This window comes from Aspergillus steynii (genome assembly GCF_002849105.1).
Source record: "Aspergillus steynii IBT 23096 chromosome Unknown P170scaffold_2, whole genome shotgun sequence".
NCBI classification, from domain to species: domain Eukaryota; kingdom Fungi; phylum Ascomycota; class Eurotiomycetes; order Eurotiales; family Aspergillaceae; genus Aspergillus; species Aspergillus steynii.
This window is the reverse complement of record NW_020194399.1, coordinates 3,996,385-4,015,745: the sequence shown is the minus strand read 5'-3', so window position 1 is coordinate 4,015,745 and position 19,361 is coordinate 3,996,385. Positions and strand designations below refer to the sequence as shown.

The following is a 19,361-nucleotide window of genomic DNA, read 5'->3' as shown; positions in this document are numbered from 1 at the left end:
GACTCTATCTCCACGTCGGTTCCGGGCTGCCAATTGCAAAGACAAATGGCCCAAGCTTGGAGCTGAGAAGTACCGAACTATTGGTTTATTGGTTCCATCTGGTATTGGTCGTACAGAGGCCAATCTGGATAGGTAAGATTCGGCAATCAGGAATCATTACTTAGTGAAGGAAGCAGAGTGGAAAGACACCTCAGCTGGAACCGAGCTTGGAGGGTCCTAGTAGCACCCCCCAGCTGCCGGTCAACGGATATATGTCAGAACCACATCATTAATATGACTTATCCTGGTCGCTCGTATGCAAAGGATGGGCGCCCTATCAGCACCGACATCGTGGCAAACGTCGTCCTGGCGGGGCTCAAACAGGGAAGCATAGCCGACGACGACGATAAAAAAAATGCGGACAGGCCCTCCTCATTGTCAAATCTCATGACCTGAGAAGCGTATCCGCGAGGGCTAGAAAGTGGTCAGTGATCGATACGTCCGAAAGATCCCCCACCGACAAAGATTTTTTTGTTTTTTGATTTCAGACGCACGGTGGAGTCCAATCGGGGACGGCTCATTGCTAAGTTACCCACACGTTCGCAACACGGGATCATCATCATTTTACTTGGAAGAGACCAAGGATGAGTGGCATTAGCGCGTCAATCCAATCATTCAGGCATGTCCACTGACTAATGCATACCTGGATTGTTTGATTAGCCTTCCACCCCCCCGGCCTTTGCCTTCCCAGGCCCTCCCTCATGGGCGTATCCCGGTCCTTCTGGCTCCCTTGCGTGTCGGGGAAAATCAAGGGCGACGTTGAAAAACCGGTAGACCATGTATCGAATTCCATAAACTCCGAAGTCGGTCACGGGCAGCACCGCACATGCCCAAACGCAATCCGAGGCATCATAAAGCCGACCGTATGTCACGTCATATACTAATGCTGACCTGGATGGAGATCGTCCGACGGATCGACAGGCTGAGGGAAGTGTTCGCCAACTACTGTGCTCTGTGAATTTGGAATAATATCTACTCTGTATGAAACTGAATCGATCCGAGAGAATGGGTTCGTTCGGTAGGGTAGAAGGATCATTGGCCGGATCCAGCCCCCTGCAGTCAAGTTAGTAGGGAGTTAAATTTTGTTGCGCCCCCTTGATTTGATCATTGGGAATCCACCAAGGAGCCGAGAGAGGGGTTGGCTAACCTAGCTTGTCCTTTGCACGGTTCTAGCCAGACACGACTCCATCTCGTGGGATTTACCCGAGGCCATCTCGATGGTCGGAATGGTGATGCGGGGATGGGAATGACGCTGGCGATGGCGATGGCGATGGCAATACTGATTTTCTGGAGTTACACTCCTGGAGCAAAAGAATGTGGAAGAATGGGGGCCATCACCATGGATCATCGGCCGAGTGGCTTGCTGATACGGAGGGATTACGAAAGCCCGGCCGTGAGCTGGACGAGAGTCGACTATTGAAGCAATCGTGCAGGAAGGTGGGTTGAAGTGGGCGAACTAAAGGCGCCGTGGAAGACGATCGGGTACTGCCGAGTGGTTCGTCCTGGCGGCCTGGGGCCACCAGGCTCCCCACCGGCGGAGACAGCCTGAGGCCAGACATCAAAGTCGGCTTCTGTTCATCCCTTGCTTCAGTCGGTGCCCCGTCGTTGATCGCTCCCCTTTCAGCAGGTTTTAAACACATTAAACACATGGGTCCTCGCCTACTATCACATTCCGGCGTTTGTTCAGCCCCAAAGCACGGAGTTTGGAAGGGTGGGCAATCAAGTCCTATCTGGGTGTAGTCCTGGCTTCTTCTGGTTTTGCTCATCACATTCCAACTACGCAGGCAGCACGGGGTGGATCTGGACTCTCGTCCTTGTATGAAATAGGCGCGAGTAAGGCCTTTTCTTTTTTCTTTCGCGAATCCCTCCATACGAACCCATTACACAGTGTAAGTGCGCTAGGTTCGACCCGTCAGCGGCTGGATTTCTCCACTTAACGCAGCGCTGGGAACGATCGTCCACACACAATTTATGGGTCACCAATCAGTCCTCAGGCGCCATTCGATGACTGGCGGCTGGGACAGGAGCTTCAAAGTGGCCATGTCTTGGTTTCACCTCGCATCCGGATTCCCGAAGGGGGTGGATCCAGAGCGGAGGGCGAGGTTGATATTTTCTCTCCGATCTCAAAAAGAAAAAGAAAGAAAAAGAAACGGAGTGATCGCACCCAGGATAGACCATGCTCATCCACGGCATTGAGCAGAACGCATGGTCATCTTCAGCGGGCTGGCTGATGTACCGCGTCAACCCCGACTGGATGTCCGTCAGTCTTGGCCGGCTTGGGTCGTTTACGGCTGACATGCCAATCATTCCAGTCAGCAAAAGTCAAACATTCGAGGAGGAGGGGGTAATCATAATCAATTTTAGAAGAAAAAGAAAAAATTCCAATGCTGCAGATGCCACTAGACTAGTTCTTTCCGACCTTTTTTTTTTTTTTTTTTTTTTTTTTTCTTTTTTTCTCTCCCTAACCTTCAGGACCAAAAGAAATCATGCCCACTCACTCAGTCAACCCGACCAACCACTGCTGGATCCACCCCCTGGGTATGAGCTTGACGTAGCGTTTGGTTGAAGACAAGGCTGCAGGAACTTAAGGCGCCGAATCTTGGAGGGTCTCACAGCATCGCCGTGCGCATATTTTCCTGAAGATCCACGAGTGATAGGCCGCAGTCTGTCAGGACGGGCACATCCATCCTGTCGAGGGTCACTGCAGGTGCTGCATGTCTCTGCCGTTATCAACCCCCCCTGTGTATATAGACTGTGGCATTCCCTGAATACGTGTCGGACCCATCTGCCGATTAAATTGTCCTGGCGGCCCATCAGCCCTTCCACTTGCTGCACCCTTCAACTCTTGTTCAGACCACGCCATGGCCACCATGGACGCACCACACATGGGGCCTAGCCCCATGCCCAAGCAATTCGTACTGTGCTTCGACGGTACCGGTAATAAGTTTTGCGGTGACGAGTCTGACAGCAACGTTCTGAAGATTTTTCGGGTAAGTCGGCTCCGACCAAGACCCCGGGCTCCAATACCCCTGTGGGATGCTAACGATGTTCCCAGATGCTTGATCGCAGCAAAAGCCACCAGTTCCACTATTATCAGCCGGGGATAGGGACGTACGTTACGTCCAAGTCCCTTTCCAGTCATGGTCGCTTCCAGCGCATCAGGTCTGCTTACCTAAAAGCCAAGGACTCTGCCGTCGGTTCCTCCTTTGCTGAACATGTCATGGGAGGATACAAGTTCCTCATGAGATACTATACTCCGGGTGATGAAATTTATTTCATTGGGTTCAGTCGAGGCGCTTATATTGCGCGGTTTCTGGCGGAAATGCTCGACTACATCGGCCTCCTCGAGGCGGGCAATGAGGAGCTGACCCGGTTTGCGTGGAAGACGTTCGCTAAATGGCAACAGCGACGTAGCGGAGGCACTGACGAAGAGAAAGAGGAGAAGCGGCAACTGTTCCGCTATATGAAAGCCTTCCGGGAAACCTTCAGCCGGCCGATTACCAGAATCAAGTTCATGGGCCTGTTCGATACGGTCAACAGTGTGCCCAGATTTGAGTCCGCTTGGATGCAAAGAAGTAAATTCCCATATACCGCTCGCAGTTCGGCCAAAGTCATTCGACATGCCGTGGGAATTGACGAGCGACGCGCCAAGTTCCGACAGGATCTCATCTCGGAAACCAAACCCTGGCAGCACAAGAAGAGACGCCATCATGGTTGGGGACGGCATCACCTACCTCACCTTCGTCACCATCATGACGGTTCCGAGAACGTGCCCGCCATTGTCGTCAACGACGGAAACAATGACCACAAAGACGCAAACTATGCAGGATCTACCCAGCAGGGACAGGAGGACGCCGCGTCGAACTACCGCAGCATGTGCAGCTCTCATGACGACGACGAGGAGCAACCCCATCGCTACCGCGCCCCTTCCCCTGCTCCTGGCCAGAGGAGACATCTGAGTCTCGCGGTTCCCATGGTGACAGGGTCCACGGAGGATTTAACGTCTGTCAAGAGTGGCCACTCGGGGCTTTCTCTTCAAGTTCCGGATCCCCATGCTCAGGGGGATTTCGACGACCCGGACGAGAGTTCCCAGGACATCCAAGAAGTATGGTTTCCTGGAGGTCATGCGGATATTGGTGGCGGATGGAAACTAGGCGCCGAGGAAGAGTGGCCGCTCAGCCACGCACCGTTAGTCTGGATGGTCCAAGAGGCACAGAAAGCGGGTCTTCAACTCGACACACGGAAATTGAAACAATTCGAGTGCTGCGAAGAATACGATGGACAGTATTCTCCCATCCACCAGAATATTCGCTGGAACCGCAGCAATGGCTGGGGTCATGATCAAGATTATGCCCATGGGGGCAACGACGAGTCCGAGCACCCTATGTTCAGACTGACCGTCAATGATGGTTCAAAGCCGCGGTCCAAGTCAAGCTGCAATTTCCTTGCAGCCCTTCACAGTTCGAGTCGAGAGGGCATGCTGCACGACTGCCTTTCTTTCAACAAGGGTCTTCCAGCAATGTCCGTTCTCACATGGCGCATCATGGAGTATCTGCCGTTCCGCCGAATGGACTTGCAGGAAGACGGATCTTGGAAGCCAATCCGCTGGCCACTTCCTTGCGGTGAGGTACGCGACATCCCGAACGACGCCCAAATCCACGTGTCTGCGATGCGCCGAATGGCTGCAGACCCTGAATATCGCCCGGGAAATCTGATCGTCGGCGGCGGTGGAAGAGGCGTCAAACGAGCTCCCGAAGAATACGGAATTGGGCAGTGGGTGGTCAAAGACTATGAAGGCGATCCAGTTCGAGAAGTATACGTGCGAAAGAGTGTGTCGAAGATGTGTCGAGATCACGAACACCAAGATCAAGGGCCCAGCATGTGCAAGGATGATGATCATCAGTAAACACGGGAGCCCCGAGATTGTATCAGGGAAGTTTCTGGCTGTCGTGCTGTACCATTCCTTTCCTTTCCTGTCTTTTTTCCTTCTTTTCGATTCCTTTTTTAAATCTTTTCCATCCCTCTTTCATCTGTTCACCCCCATTTTCTTTATCTTCGGCCCACTCAATTTGTCCTACCCCTAGCGTTGGAGGGGTCGAACTACTAATACTGCTTGCGCTTCCACTAGTCGAGACTTGGAAGTTGTTGGAGAAACTCTATATATATATAATGAATGTAATGTGTCTCGATAGTCTTCAGTCTGTTTATTGATCCTCTTGAGCCTTATGTAGCAGCGACAGAAATTAACGGGCGATCAGTAAGGAGTCGTCGCACCCGAAAGGGCCTTCCAATCTGCGATGCAACGATGATCAGGACTCGACCAGTCGGGAAGCGCTATCGACGTACATATGTACCTGAGTCCGAGTCCATCAGGGTCTGAAAGACGAGTGGCTCAAGCCCTCCACGCGCCGAGGGAGATGTGCAGGAGATACATTAGTCTGGCCGAGCGGCAAATCTCGACCCATCTAGATGGCGCTCAACGGAAAGAATCGTCGAGCAGTAGACTTCAGGACTTCAGGACTTCAGGACGGTTTCCGTCGCATTTGGCGAGGGATGCAACAGTGCAGGTGAACGAGTGGATGCAAAAAGGGGGTGACCCGTGGACGAAGGCGAAGGCAAAGGATGGTCCGTGACTTGCGCCGGTCGGTGACCTCGTGCCGTCCAAAGGCCAAAACAGAAAAAAAAGTCTTGACCTCACCACTCAAACCACTCAAACCACGCAAACCCTCTCCCCCCTTCTTTTCCTCTTCTTTTCTTCCTTCTCTCTCTCTCTCCCCGACTCCTTCCTTCCGCCACTCTTATCTCCCCCCCATATCTCACCCACCAACCCACACCCCTCCCTCCCCTGGTTGGTTTTGGTCTTCTCGTGGAGAGAAGGAGGATATTATATCCTGGGGTGCATTCTCCCTTTCAACTAGTCATACTTCCCCCCCTCTTTCCTTGGGTCAACGCCGGGTCTCATCCCCGACCTCGGATCCCGCTCGAGTGGACTTCTCACGGCCAGTTGTTCGATGCACCAGCATGCAGCTGCTTTAGCCTAATTCTCTTCTTGCCAACGGATATGGAAGCGTCTCACCTCCCGCCAGAGGGGATTAGGCTTCCCCCTAGCCCCATGGACTCGGTCGATTCGATTGACTCGACGACGTCTGCACCCGCCCCCGACTCGACGACGGAGCCCGAGGAGAACGTCATGATAACCTTATCGCTCAGTCACCATCCTCCTACCTCCCCTCCGAGCCGATTACCTTTCAACCGTTCCCATTTCCGATCGCGTTCCCTCGCAGAGGTTTCGGGGGTCCCTCCAATGACGCGCGCTCACTCCTCCCCCGGGCTGGACTCTCGGGGAAGATATATCTTCGTCAACGGTCGCGGGACACCGACGAACTTCGCGGATCATATTCCGAAGCGCTACTCGCCCCTGCAGACTGCAGTTGGAGAAAACCTCGAGGCCAGAATGATGCCCCTGAATATCTCTGAGACGATCTCTGAACACGCCGAACTGGACACCGGGATGATCTCCTCGCCGCACGGGGAAGCGCCATCGGCCTCACCGATGTTCCCGCACACGTTCCCCCGCATTGGTCGCCGGCGACCATCGTCTCCTCTGCATTTCCATGGCGGAACCCCCACCAGCAACTCGACCAGCAGTCCTTCTTCCGCGCATTCCTCCCCGCTGATTCTGAATTCGAGATTCAACGAATCCTATCCAGGATACTCGGCGTCCTCCGCTTCCTCAGTACCCTCGACTCCTACAAGCCTTCGGTCTCGCAGCCCCAGTATCTCGTCTTTGGAAACCATTCCAGACATCCCTGATGCCGAAGCGGAGGCCACCGAAGCTGATCAGATCGCGAGCTTGAAAGCTGCGGCCGACAAGGCGGATGAAGCCGAGGCGGCGGCCAATGGAAGCCGTCGACGCGGCGCGTCCGATGCTTCCGGTCCGTCGAGCGCGTTTATGAACGTCAGGGGCGGATCGGGTGGTTACGGGGTCAGAGCAGACAAGAGAAAGCGCTGGAGTGTTTGTGGAGCAGAGCGTCGCCAAGACTTGGATCTAGAGACCATTTGGGAAGATTGAACGTTGGAGATGCCTACTCCGTTGGGTTAGGATTTCCTCCTGCTGCACTTCAACCAATGGACTCTAGGTCTTTGTGACCACAGACTAAGAATCATGAGCCGACAGTCTTGGGCCTGATACTCATCGATTCAAACCGTCAAGCCCTCTCAACTCAATCTCAATGGCGACAATGACAGATCATCTTGCATCGAGGGTGGCTACAATGCCTCGTCGCTATCTCATGAGACCCAGCTCTCTGCATTCGACTTGATCGACAATGGAGTTGGTTCATCGTAACTCCAGCCAGTTTACCAATTTTTGCCAATTTCATCCTTTGTGAGGCATCATCCGCTGTATTATATGGCCATTGCTCTTTTTTCTCCTTTTTCTTTCTGCCCTTGCATTCTTTTCTGCCGGTTATGTTTATCAGAATCTGCACCTTTCTTTTCCTGTTGTTCCGGCGCTCAGTTCAGGATTTTGCGGATACCCCCCTTACTGTCCTTAAGTGGTACTGCTTGCTTTCTATCTTTTTTGCCTTGCTTGCGGAATATGCGGAGTCTTGAGGATCATGCATGATTATTGAATGCGCCCCGTCAATCGTCTTATAGCTTGAGCCGCATGCGGGCACGCAGGGGTGACGTCGCTCAATTGAAGATCGCTCTGTCTCTTTTCGTGTCATTACCGCGGCTACCTTTTCTTGTCGTTTCTTTTCTGCTTCGTTGGGAGAGGTTGAATAGCGTCTTCGTTGTGATTCCCCTATTTCTTCGTTTCCAGTTTTTCTCATCTTTCGCTCGAACTATGGTGCTGGCTGGGGTTTTTCTTTTGCTTTGCTTTCTGCTGCTTTTATGTACAATGCATCCGAATCAGGTCTATCTCTCTCGCGGCCTACCGTACGTCACGGCACTTGCTGGCTTTTGTGTTTCGTGGATGTGTAAATATTGTCAATACATACTATCGTGCCTATCCAATCGATCATATCAATTAACAATCAAGAAGCCCAAGTACATGTCTAGATCTGCTATGTCTATATACCAACTACCCTTCACCTTTCCGCTATATCTATTCTAAATCCCTCACCCTCAACCACCATCCACGCCCTTCCCCATCGCCGACGGCAAAGAATCATCCCTCTCCACCCCCACCCCGACAGTGCCCAGCCCGTAAAGCGCACAAACCTTCGCCGCCGCGCGCTCGCCACTCCAGTACGCGCCCGTCGTCGTCCCCAGCGCCACGAACGGCGCCGTATGCTCGCCGGCAAACCAGACGCCGCGGTCCATGCCCACGCCCGCCCGCAGCACCTCGATGTCGCGATCGCCGTGCTCCAGCCCGCTTTGGAAGTTGCAGTACGAGCCGTGGCCCGCGTACGGGTCGTTTTGCCACTGCGTTGCGAGGAAGGCGAGTGGTTTGCAGCTTACGGGGTCGAAGCCCGGGAGACGTGAGTAGAACGGACGCAGGAAGGTGTCCAGGTAGGTGTTGTATGCTGGGGAGGAGGGTGGGATGTCTTTCAGGGCGGAGACGATGTGGGTGGCGCAGGGCCCGTAGGTGTAGAAGAGGAGGGTGGGCTGGGCGCAGTGGGTAGGGAGAGAGGCTAGCGAGACGCATTCTTGGTTCCAGATGATGTTATCTGGGTGGTTGGTGTAGGTTGGGTCGAGGAACTGGATGAAGGTGGGTGGTTCGTGGGTGTTGTTCAGGCTGGACGGGGTCCCATTGGGTTTGGTGGTGGTGGAAGACGTGTTGGAGGAGTGGTCTTCTGTGTGTTTGTGCCAGAATGCCTCTGGGAAGGTGACGTATACTTTCTCCAGTCGACCGTACGAGGTATTGTTGATGGCCTGGGTAAGTCGTGCCGGCAGCTCCGGGGTGAAAGCCGCTTGATTGCGCTTCAACCAGCCGAGGGGACAAGTAACCACCACCTCGTCGAATTGGAAAGTCTCACCGGCTGCAGTGGTCAGGGCGATTTCACCAGGCGTCTTTGCGTCATCTCGAACTTTCGAATCGATTTTAACTATGGGTTGGTTGAAACGAATATCGGCCTTCTCAATGGCTGCCTTGGAAACATGCTGCAGGATAGCATTATAAGTAGATGCCACAAAATAGTTATCTAGAGTTTCGGTGAGCAGAGCGGCAACATTGGCGCAGTGATAGAGAGGACTCACTGCCGTCTATACACTCTTCGAGACAAAAGAATTTTAGGCTTTGTTTTTCGATGGGATCTCCGACGTATGCTCCCCACAGCCTGCTTGATTCTATACATAGCTCTTTTTCCAGGGGCGTGAGACTTGTCGTCTCAATTCGCTCCTTGAGAAAATCTAACAGACTGCGGCTTGGTGGAATGGTTTCCTTGTGAGCATTGCTATACTCAAAAGCTTCCCCGATAGTTTCCCACAGGAATTCGGACACTTTGGCAGCCAGTTGACGGTCTAGAAGTTTACCATCAGAGGAAAGCACATGTTGTTCTCCCTCAAGGTCAGCGATGGTAGTCTTTGTCAACGCTGCAATGTCTGCGATTGGATTCTTTCCGGTGCCATGGATCCAATTGGGCCCTCTTCCATAATCGTCAGCCTTCCCATGTGTAGAATTTCAAGAGAAGGTAAACCTACAGATCTACCAGGTGGTTCCCTACTTCGCTTTGGTGGACCTGCTCCAGATTAGTCTCTTTGTTCATAGCGCAAAATAGGCGTATGACTGAATGAGTACGCACTCTGCCCCCGACTCGGTTTCTGGCCTCAAAGATGGTCACTTGAGCACCATTTTGCGCAAGGATATCTGCGCATCGCAGTCCTGAGAAGCCGGCTCCGATGATAGCCACGTGGGGCTTTTTTCCCATGGTGATGACACGGCGCGAGCTAAAGCTACGTGTCTGAAGTCGATGCACCAATGGCAGTAAGGAAAGCCGGATGTTGCTATCACGCCGACAGTGATTTCTGCGCTCAATCATATGAACCAGTTAGCTTTTTTGTCCGTAAGAAAGAGGAGAAATAAGACAGAAAAAGAAGAAAACGCATGACTAGCTGCATCGCCTGTTGTTTCTGATTGAAGTCATCAAGTAAGACCCTACAGACCGAGTATACAACCAGGCGCACCGTGCAGCACGGGCATTAATATAATCGACTCCCACAAAGAATTAAAAAGGAACTATACCAAATTACGTGGAGTCGCACGAGAATGGTATCGAAGTAACATAAGAGGTAAATAATTCCAAAGTCCAGGTAGATCGCATAGCAGAATTGAGTACTGCTATATTGATGCCGCTGGGCGGGAATTCAGATACCGAAGATCGGCAAAACGGTAGAAACAAACGGCCACTCAGAACAGAGTGTGGAAAGAGCCAGGTTTGCACTCACCGTAAAATGAAACCAATGGCCTGCAAGAAGCACACGAGAGAAGCAGATGGACGACTCATGCGGGTTGACGGGAGGGAAAATCGGAGCCAAGACGCCCGGAGAAGTCAGCAGTGCAGGCCACGTGCAGGCCGACTCGCCGCGTTTGGTTGGTCTTTGCCACTTTTCTAGATCAACCTCGCTTAAGGGAACTCGATGGGGAAGTTTATGGTTCGTTTTATTTGGGAAATTATACAGAATAATTTGTCTTGTTTGAAAATTGTGGTATTAGCCGCAGAATTTACACAGGACTAGTACTGTGTCTTTCTCGAGGGCAAAATTTCATCATCAATGCCAGGCAGTCGTTATAGCTCTCAGGAGCCAGGAATGCACTAGGCAAAAAAGACAGGTCAATCATCATAGAATGAGCATCGCTCAGCGTCATACAGGCAATCACCGCTTGCTGGATTGCGCCTTCCAACATGATTACAAAAAGAATGGATATGGAACATAGGAAAATGAACAAAAGAAAAAAATTCGTGTCAGAAGAGCAGAGGTTTCCCGTCTACCTCCATGCACCCTGGCTGAGTGACAGCAAGCCTTGGATGCAGTCAAGGTCCTCTTCCTGACTTGCACTACCCCCGCCAGCCATGAATGCAGAGACGTCGGCATCCACTTCCGGTGCGGCTTTACCGTTGCCTCCGCTGACTTTGCGCTGTGACGCCTGAGAAAGCCGAGAGCGTCTGCCGGTGGTCATTAAGTCTTTATTGGCCTTCCCGTCTCTCCCCTTGGACTCTCCCAGAACAGGGCGTTGGGACTGATGCTGGGAAGCCGCCCGACGACGAACATGAGATGCTTGAGTGCCGGGAATCCAATTCTCTTTGTCAGAATCACCACCGTGCAGATCTCCGTCGCCGGCGTCCTTAGCAATCTTCGGGAGTAGCTTGGCCGGTCGGATAGGAGCAGGTGCTGTCCGGTTCAGACGGCTATGGCCGGACTCCAAGCGACCCAAAGAGGAAACGGTCCGTGATATCTTTCGTCGTTTCTCTCTCGCGGCTTGGGGAACGGGTGTGTTGAGGTGCTCGGAAGAGGTGGGAGTAGATGTCAGGATGTTTTTGTGTCTAGCCGATAGGCTTCGAGTTAAAGAACGTGGAGCTCCGGGACGGAAAATGCCAGGGGAGCCGGAGTTGGGCGCGCTTTGTGCGCTAGATGGTGTGGACAAGGCACTTCGGGCATCGGTGTCGAAGAAAGACTCCCAGTTGCGAGGGTCTCGTGACCTCCCGAAGAGTCTATCCTTCTCTGCGGAGCCGCGTGGTGTTCCCAGAACCACCGCACTATTGCTCCGACGAAGACCTGCAAAGCGAGGTTTCCGGGCCGAGAACATCGAAACCCGGTTCTTGGATGGTGACGGTTCGCCTTCGGCGCGGATCACGGCCTTTCCATCTGAAGACATGGCAATTCGAAGCGCGCTCCGACCCTTGGGTGGAGACGGCGTCAATTCGGTGTCCTTTCTTACCATCGCCTCGCCGTCAAACGATAAGGAGATCCTCAGGGAAGGTGGCGACCTAGCATCCGGCACTGCACCCGGAGTGACTGGTTGCTGTACTGCTGGCTGGTCTTCGCGGAGTTCGGAGACTGACCGTTTTCTTTTAGCAGAACTCGGAAGAGCCTCCTCTGGTCCGAGGGGATCGTGTATTTGCGTTGGCTGCGGATCCGGTTCAGTAACGTCCGAGATGGGCTGGCTATTTTCAGGAACTTCGAATGACTCCACGCTCGTTTGGGAGTCGGGACCAAGCTGTTCAGTCTCATCTCTTCCTTCAGGTAATACGTCCGCCTCCACCGGGACGGTGTCGACCAATTGTTCCGCTGAATACTTTTCATTGCCCGATTCCTCGCACTGTTCTGTTCCACTTGAAGAGCCGGGTTCCGCGGGTGAAAGGTCATCACTTGAGTTGTTTTTCGACGCGTCGGTCCCGCTGGAACGCGGAGCTAAGAGTTCATGGGGCTGGAGAGGCTTGGACTTTCGACGGTCGTTCTGACGGCGGTTCTGGAACCAAATCTGGGGAGACATCGTAAGAAAATGGCATTTGGACGGATGGTGGCGCGTAATATCTGGGTTTGCAAGTTAGGCATACCTGCACTTCCTTCTCGCCCAACGAAACCCGCGAGACTATATTTGTGCGGGCAGCCTTGTCTGGTTTGGGGTTTTGTTGATATTCCGACTCGAGAATAGCATGGTCTTCCGGACTATATAAAAAAAAGAAAAGAAAAAATGGTAGGTTAGTCGGGGGTCATCTCCGACGGCAAGATGGTACACCGCAATGCGTACCTCGTCCGGCGACGCTTCTGCCTCGCCAACAATTTATTATCGACCCTCGGAGGCAGGTTCTGGGTCAGAGTCTTCTGCGAGTGGACCAGGAAGGCATAGTTAAGAGCCGCAGCAGCCGCCGACTCGGGCGCCTGGGCAGTGGCCGGGGACGACGAACGTGCCGCTACAGAGGGCTCCGGATCAGACATGGTGGGCTGGCTGGGCTAGATGAGAGAACGGGCGGGAAGCATGAGGGACACGAAAGAGAAAGAGAGAGAAGAAGAGGAGGATGGAGGAGACCGTTCAGGGGAGAGCGGATCGAGAGTGGGAAGGACCCCAAGGTGTAGAAACCAGAACGAAGAAAAGCGCTTCATCTAAATCGCGTCGCGATGTGGACGCGGACGGGGCGTGCAGGCGTTGGACGCATCTTTCCTAGCTCGGTCCAGCCCGCCCGCACGGGATGCCAGTTACCAATGTATTGTCCATACGACGAGGGTTCAATGGCTACAGAGTACGACTATGAGATGGGAATTGAACACATGGTTGAATCTCAACGTAACGACTACCTCGAGACACCCGTCCATGAATTGTCCCGGTCCATCGCAGTCCATCGAACGCTCTCTTCGACGTGTATCTCGTCCAGTCGTCCGTATCGACATACCGGAATCTTACGTAAGGTCGCGCCGGGCGTGTCGTGATGCGCTGTCACGTGGTTGGCGTGCCGTCGACGTCACGTGGCTCGCTGGCAGCGTCTGGAGAATCATTCCATCATTCCGTTCATCTTCTCTTAACTCTTCAAATTGTTCAAACTGTTCATCTCTTTTGAAACGGTAGCGTTCGCTGCTAATCCGGGGCAGGATTGGAAAAGAAAATAGTAAATCAATAAATAAATAGAACTTCGTGCAGTGCGCTCGGAACCAAGTCTCCTTATTTACATATTGAAACTCGCAGACAAAGGCAGTTGAAAAGCGAAAGCAGGCCATTAAGAAAAGGGGGGGGTTAAGTATAGAGAGAAAAGGAGAGCTATAGATATTTTATATGTTACCACAGGCTTCACATTGAATTACAACCAATCATATTAATGTATCCCTATCATGCTAATGTGTACAGAGCACGGAGGTAGTATATACTTCGCAGTACCTATACTAGGTAGCTTCCAACACAAAGATGCAGACCCTCTAGAATCGCACGGATCGTTCTCGCTCATACTCGGGAGTAGGAGTCCAGGTTCCGAAGTATGATGTACGGACAGTACGGAGTAGTAAGGATAGAACATGCCAGTATAGGACTTGTTGGACCCTCCGCCATCTAGGCTGTCATGTTTTATAGCGTGCTCTACTACGGAGTACTATAAAGAAAGTCGATGACACTAACAACATACCTGGCGCCGGAGGCGGTCTCAGCAGCCTAATCGAGTCTAGTCGCCATCGAAATGGCTAGGTAGCTCAATACTTTAAAAAGCATATCTAAAAATATTCGGCCGACGGGAGAAGTGGTTACTGTGCGCAGTACTATAATCAAACACCCTCGAATTCTCTCATTTCGTAGCTCACACTAAGGGAAACAATCAATAACGTCAATAAATCTCCTTCGCGGCCGTTCCTATCGAACTCTCCGTAGAAAGGGGTGGATCTGCAGACTCTTTTTTTTGCGTATCCACCGGTAGGGGATCCGATCGCCAGAGAGCTATGGAGGGCGGAATTGATCGACAGTGCAGTTCGGCGGCAGTTGTCGATGAGGTGATGATGCGCAGAGCCCAGATAGAATCGAATGTCGATAGATATTAGATGGGCACTGGGCAATTGATGGCAACATTGTGATTGTCCGCGGACTTCGTAAGGTACAACCCACCGCCTCCTATTCCATCTACCGAAGGAGGGCCCTAGGCAACCTAACCACACACCGTTCTGAATGGTGCCATTAGCTCCTGGGCCCTCCATCTAAATTTATCGATACACTTCCCTCCCCGGATGCAGAACCATGAAAAAATTGCCGGCTCCATTGCCACTGGACCAATCATTCGCAGATGGTCCATCGCAGCTCCCGACATGCTGAGTTTTCAGTTTTCAGATTGGAGACCGGCAGAGCCGAAGCCACAGCTAGTCTCACCTGCCAAACCGGTTTCCCGGCGTGGTCCAATATCCACGGAGAAAGGAAGTGGCTGTCGCTGGGCGTTGGACTGGGATGCTTGGAAGGGGGCCGGGTGTAACCAGTGAACCACCTGGATGTCACCTCGCGGAGCCAACGCCGCGCAGGAAGTGACGCCAGAGGTTTGGCCCCCTCCATATGATTATATGTATTATGTACGGAGTACTCTATGTAACGCACGGAGGAGCGACCTCTCTCCCCCACGCAGGAAGGTGAGGAGAGCGCCTTGCTTTTAAGGATCCTCCGATGAAACACCCAAGAAAACACCGTGAACCAGCAAACCCCCTGCAGAACTCGCATGATTGGCCCCCGCCCCTATCGGGGGGGCAGGCGTGCCAATCGATTGGCCCAGCGGCTGCCTGACCGCTAGTCGACGCTTTACCCAACTGGGACTAGAACCAGGCACAGGGACCACGCTAGGCCTGGCCGGGACTAGCGAGGAGCGCCACCGCGAGCCAAGAGGGGCGGGTTTCCGGAATTGGGCGACCCCCTTAACGACTAGAGGGCAAACTAGTGGCATCGAGTGCAGAAGAAAAGAAACCGAAAAATCAAAAAGACCGTCCTGCTAATAATAAACCCCCGAAGGGAAATTACTTGCCTCTGCGGACTAAGACCGACTAATTAATTCATTAGGATGGATTCAGTTAAAGCGAAAAAAGGATCCATGATGGGCTTTCTTTCTTCTTCCTGTCGTTCCCCTCCGGATCTTCTCCCTCATCGATCGTTTCATCCTCCCTCGTCTATATCCCTTCTTGCGGGTGGGCTTCAGACTCCTCGTGCGATTTGGTCGCACATCCATTCTTTCGTCGCTTGCATTACCGCATAGTCATTCCTTTCGAGAATTCCGGCGTCTATCAATTGTAAACACTCGCTTGTTGTGTGCGCCCCCTTTCCGTCCTTATCTCTCCGACCCCGTATAATTGGGTGGTCCACCGAGGGTGCGATCTATAGACCATTGCGAAACACCGCAGAACAAATCCGCCGCCTTTCAAACTCACCCGGGGGGAGCTGGCTCTAGACGCGTCCGTCCTCCCACCATGTCGTTCCTTCGCTTTTTGACGCTCTGGGCCATCGCCGTCTGCTGCGTCACGGCGCAGACATTCACCGACTGCGATCCGCTTAAAAAAGACGACTGTCCGGCAGCGCCGGCTTTGGGTACCAACCACTCATGGGTCTTCAATAAGACCGTCGACGACACGATCTGGAACGTCACCAATGGCAGACTCTACTACACCGACGAGGGTGCCGAATTCACAATCAAAACGAAGCTACAATCCCCCACGCTGCAGTCGAACTTCTACATCTTCTTCGGAATCGTCGAGTCCCACGTCAAGATGGCCAAGGGTGCCGGAATTATCAGCAGTGTCGTGCTGCAGTCCGCCGATCGGGACGAGATCGATTGGGAATGGGTCGGCTACAACACCTCCGAGGTCCAGTCCAACTACTTCGGCAAGGGTAACGATACGAGTTTCGACCGCGGTGGATATCACGGTCTGTCCAATGCCGACACCGAATTCCACAACTACACCACATATTGGTCGAAAGAGAAGATCGAGTGGTGGCTAGACGGCGATCTCGTGCGGACGCTGAAATACGAAGATGCCCTGGACGGCAAGAACTTCCCGCAAACGCCGAGCAACGTGCGATTCGGTGTCTGGCCGGCCGGTGACTCTGGAAATAAACAGGGAACCATCGAATGGGCTGGAGGTGAGGTCGACTATGACAAGGGTCCTTACACCATGGTGGTTAAGAAGGTGCGTGTGCACGACTTCCACACCGGCAAGGAGTACTCGTATGGCGATCGCTCCGGTTCGTGGGAAAGTATAAAGGTTGCCGAGTAGGTTTTCCCTGCCCCCCTCCATTTTTGCAGATCAAACCAGAAAACATGAGGCTAACCCGATGGCTAGTGGTAATTCAACGACCCTCGAAGAATTAAACAAGCCTCCACCGAAGTCCACGGCCGAGAAATGGGCCGAGCTACCGAAGGCGGCGAGGGTCGGTATTTACTGCGGTGCGGCGGCAGCTGGTATCATTCTCATCGTCGCATTCGTTTTCTTCTTCATCAAGCAGCGCAAGAGAGGCCGTCTCGAACATGCTCTCGATGACGCCAAATGGAACAGCGACCGGACCGAGATGACCAACCTCCAACAAACGACTTGGAAGCAAGCCGATTTCCGACACAAGGGCTACCAGCCGGTAGCATAAACACTTTCCGCCCAGACGATTCTGCGATCAGAACCGACTCTCCCTTACGTTCATTCCGAAACCATTCAATCAAACCAATTCCTGGAGGGTTCCCTCGTGCAGCCTGATCTGCAAGGGGGCCAGTCCACTTTGCCACACCCACGTGCAAAGGTGCCGCGGAATCCAAACAATTGTATCCTTGCACCTGCTTTGCTGGCCAAAGTTGCACGGGTTGGTGTTGGAGATATACGGGGTTTTTGGCGTCAGTGGTGAAGTCAGACTCATGATACATCCTCGCACTCCTTTTTCTTGTATCTATCCTTCATAGTCATGTCCATATTCTACCTCCCTCCTTTCTTTTGAGGAGGTTTCCGTCGATTGTATATACCTATCTATTTGTATCGTTTCACTTTCAGCCATCTGATTACTGTTCTTCAAATCCCTCCATTGGTTGCTTGTTTGGGGAGTTTCGACTTTCTACCTTGGGTTTCTTCCCGGCTATTGGTCTTGAACGTTCGCTATAGACACATTTACTCTCTCGTTACTTCCAACCATTTCTTGTCGTCTGAACCTAGTGGATTGGGCGTGATATCCCACCCAATCTCGGTGCCCTGGACCTTGGCAGAATGTCGCACAGCCTTCATCTGCCCAAAGCCGGTTTCCGTTATTTCCAAATACTCCTCGGGGACGTCGGTAATCTGGTTATAGCCCCGCGAGCCGAAGCCGTCCTTCCCGTCAAACTGTCCCAGCGATCGCAGATACTTCATCACACCGGCCAGAGACACGTTGACTTCCCAGGATCCGCCCTCGGTCGCTTGCTTATAAAGCGCAGCCTGAATGCCGGACGCGAGGAAATAGCCCGCAGCATGGTCTAGGGCTTGACATGGCATCGCGCGAGCAGGCTCCCCGGCACCGTAATGCTCGGCCTCGGAAACGTTCATCCCAGAGCACGTCTGGACCAGCGAATCAAACCCTCGGTTGTTGGCCCAGGGCCCTGTCGGTCCGTATGCTGACATATTTGCGCAGATGATTCCCCGGTGAGAGAACTTCTGGGCCAGCGTGTCCGACGACAGGCCGCGGGACGCAAGGCTTCCTGGCCGATAGCCTTGCACGAAAACATGGGCACCGTCAAGAAGGGCATCGAGCTCTTTCTGACCCTCTGGGGTTAACAGGTCCACCTGGACCGTTCTTTTCCCCCGACCACAGTCCCGGTCCAGCGAGGGCAGGTCCGGTAGATTCGGACTTGTCACCCAGAGCACGTCCGCACCGTGGGCAGCCAGCGTCCTTCCCGACACAGGGGCTGCGATGACCCGCGACAGTTCAAGCACACGCAGGCCCCGAAGACATTTGTCGGCATTCGCTTCACGCATCTCCCGCGGCAACCCAACCGGGGCATCCCCAATACGACGCAGGAGGATAGGGAAGTCGGACACGGCCTGAGCTTGCGGCAGGGCGTCCCATTCCGAATAACTCCGGAGCGCCGCGATCACCAGGTTAGAATTGATTCCAGCCGACTCGAGGTCCGTCGATCGCCAGCCCGCGATCTTGGCGGCGACTTCCGGGCGATCGGCATCAGGCGAACATCCTAGTAGAGCCGCCGTGCCGTGGCGATGGTGCAAGAAGTTATCGTGCACGCGAACATACCCATCCGCTGATTTGTGCAAACCCCCAATAGGTCCCCATACGGACGGAACTGGCTGGCCTGCTACCGTATAGAGCTTCTCCGAATTGAACTCGATGGCTGCATGCTGGCGCGGGACGCTTACGATCGGAGTCGGGATGGAATTCCGCCGGGCGTGAATCAGTGCCGCAAGCAAGGCGGATAATCCGATGGATGCCTGGGCTAGATCTGCGATCTTGAAAGACGACGGGAGGCATTTCTCGTCGCCACTTATCTGAAGCGACTGGAGCGCTTCATCCGGAAGGCCGAGTCCTTGCCAGATGTACCGCACGGTGTCTTGGGCCGAGAAAGTCGTCCGGTCTGGCGCCGGGTGGTTTGTTATTGAAGACTCGGACATTTTTGTACGAAATGGGGACAATATCGTCTTTTATGTCAGCCTAGAACGCACAGATGAGCATTGTACATTGATTGACTGTCTAGCGGATGTTTATGAAGGTTCTCTGACTCGGCGAAACGGCTGGAACTCCGGAATGGATGAGGCATTATTCGGCGCCCACGGCCGAGGGCTGCGTTGATTCGTGGCAGCCTACAGAAAGTGTAGGTGCTTTTGCGTGATAGAATGGCGTGTCTTGAACGATCGACCTCTTGGGCATGGATTCATTCTAGAATAAGTCAGCCTTATAAACCGGAGTC

At 53.2% G+C, this 19,361-nt stretch overlaps 7 protein-coding genes across 7 annotated transcripts; 3 read left to right on the top strand and 4 right to left on the bottom strand.

Moving 5' to 3' along the window:
- Positions 1-1,055: 1,055 nt before the first annotated feature.
- P170DRAFT_112501 (uncharacterized protein) lies at positions 1,056-2,254 on the bottom strand. Its single transcript, XM_024842324.1, has 3 exons — positions 2,006-2,254; positions 1,187-1,937; positions 1,056-1,092 (listed from the first exon to the last, which is right to left on the bottom strand). Exon 2 carries the CDS (start codon positions 1,908-1,910, stop codon positions 1,374-1,376), a length of 537 nt encoding a protein of 178 aa, XP_024708093.1. The 5' UTR covers positions 1,911-1,937; positions 2,006-2,254; the 3' UTR covers positions 1,056-1,092; positions 1,187-1,373.
- An 838-nt stretch (positions 2,255-3,092) lies between these two features.
- P170DRAFT_434505 (T6SS phospholipase effector Tle1-like catalytic domain-containing protein) lies at positions 3,093-5,222 on the top strand (the record flags this gene model as incomplete). Its single annotated transcript, XM_024848731.1, has 1 exon — positions 3,093-5,222. A coding segment is annotated over one exon (1,853 nt), but the record flags the coding sequence as incomplete, so codon positions are not given.
- An 878-nt stretch (positions 5,223-6,100) lies between these two features.
- On the top strand, positions 6,101-7,111 carry P170DRAFT_352050 (uncharacterized protein; the record flags this gene model as incomplete). Its single annotated transcript, XM_024843904.1, has 1 exon — positions 6,101-7,111. One exon carries the CDS (start codon positions 6,101-6,103, stop codon positions 7,109-7,111), a length of 1,011 nt encoding a protein of 336 aa, XP_024708091.1.
- A 1,058-nt stretch (positions 7,112-8,169) lies between these two features.
- P170DRAFT_351804 (flavin monoamine oxidase family protein) lies at positions 8,170-9,914 on the bottom strand (the record flags this gene model as incomplete). Its single annotated transcript, XM_024843892.1, has 4 exons — positions 8,170-9,188; positions 9,244-9,632; positions 9,688-9,725; positions 9,789-9,914. The coding sequence occupies 4 exons, from the start codon at positions 9,912-9,914 to the stop codon at positions 8,170-8,172; spliced, it is 1,572 nt and encodes a 523-aa protein (XP_024708090.1).
- Positions 9,915-10,675: 761 nt separating this feature from the next.
- P170DRAFT_434502 (homeobox domain-containing protein) lies at positions 10,676-13,095 on the bottom strand. Its single transcript, XM_024848730.1, has 3 exons — positions 12,737-13,095; positions 12,543-12,654; positions 10,676-12,466 (listed from the first exon to the last, which is right to left on the bottom strand). Exons 1-3 carry the CDS (start codon positions 12,922-12,924, stop codon positions 10,973-10,975), a joined length of 1,794 nt encoding a protein of 597 aa, XP_024708089.1. The 5' UTR covers positions 12,925-13,095; the 3' UTR covers positions 10,676-10,972.
- Positions 13,096-15,900: 2,805 nt separating this feature from the next.
- P170DRAFT_352763 (glycoside hydrolase family 16 protein) lies at positions 15,901-17,068 on the top strand (the record flags this gene model as incomplete). Its single annotated transcript, XM_024843937.1, has 2 exons — positions 15,901-16,700; positions 16,771-17,068. The coding sequence occupies 2 exons, from the start codon at positions 15,901-15,903 to the stop codon at positions 17,066-17,068; spliced, it is 1,098 nt and encodes a 365-aa protein (XP_024708088.1).
- A 301-nt stretch (positions 17,069-17,369) lies between these two features.
- Positions 17,370-19,279, bottom strand: P170DRAFT_434501 (CAIB/BAIF family enzyme). The gene has a single exon (XM_024848729.1). The coding sequence runs from the start codon at positions 19,063-19,065 to the stop codon at positions 17,578-17,580; it is 1,488 nt and encodes a 495-aa protein (XP_024708087.1). The 5' UTR covers positions 19,066-19,279; the 3' UTR covers positions 17,370-17,577.
- Positions 19,280-19,361: the final 82 nt, after the last annotated feature.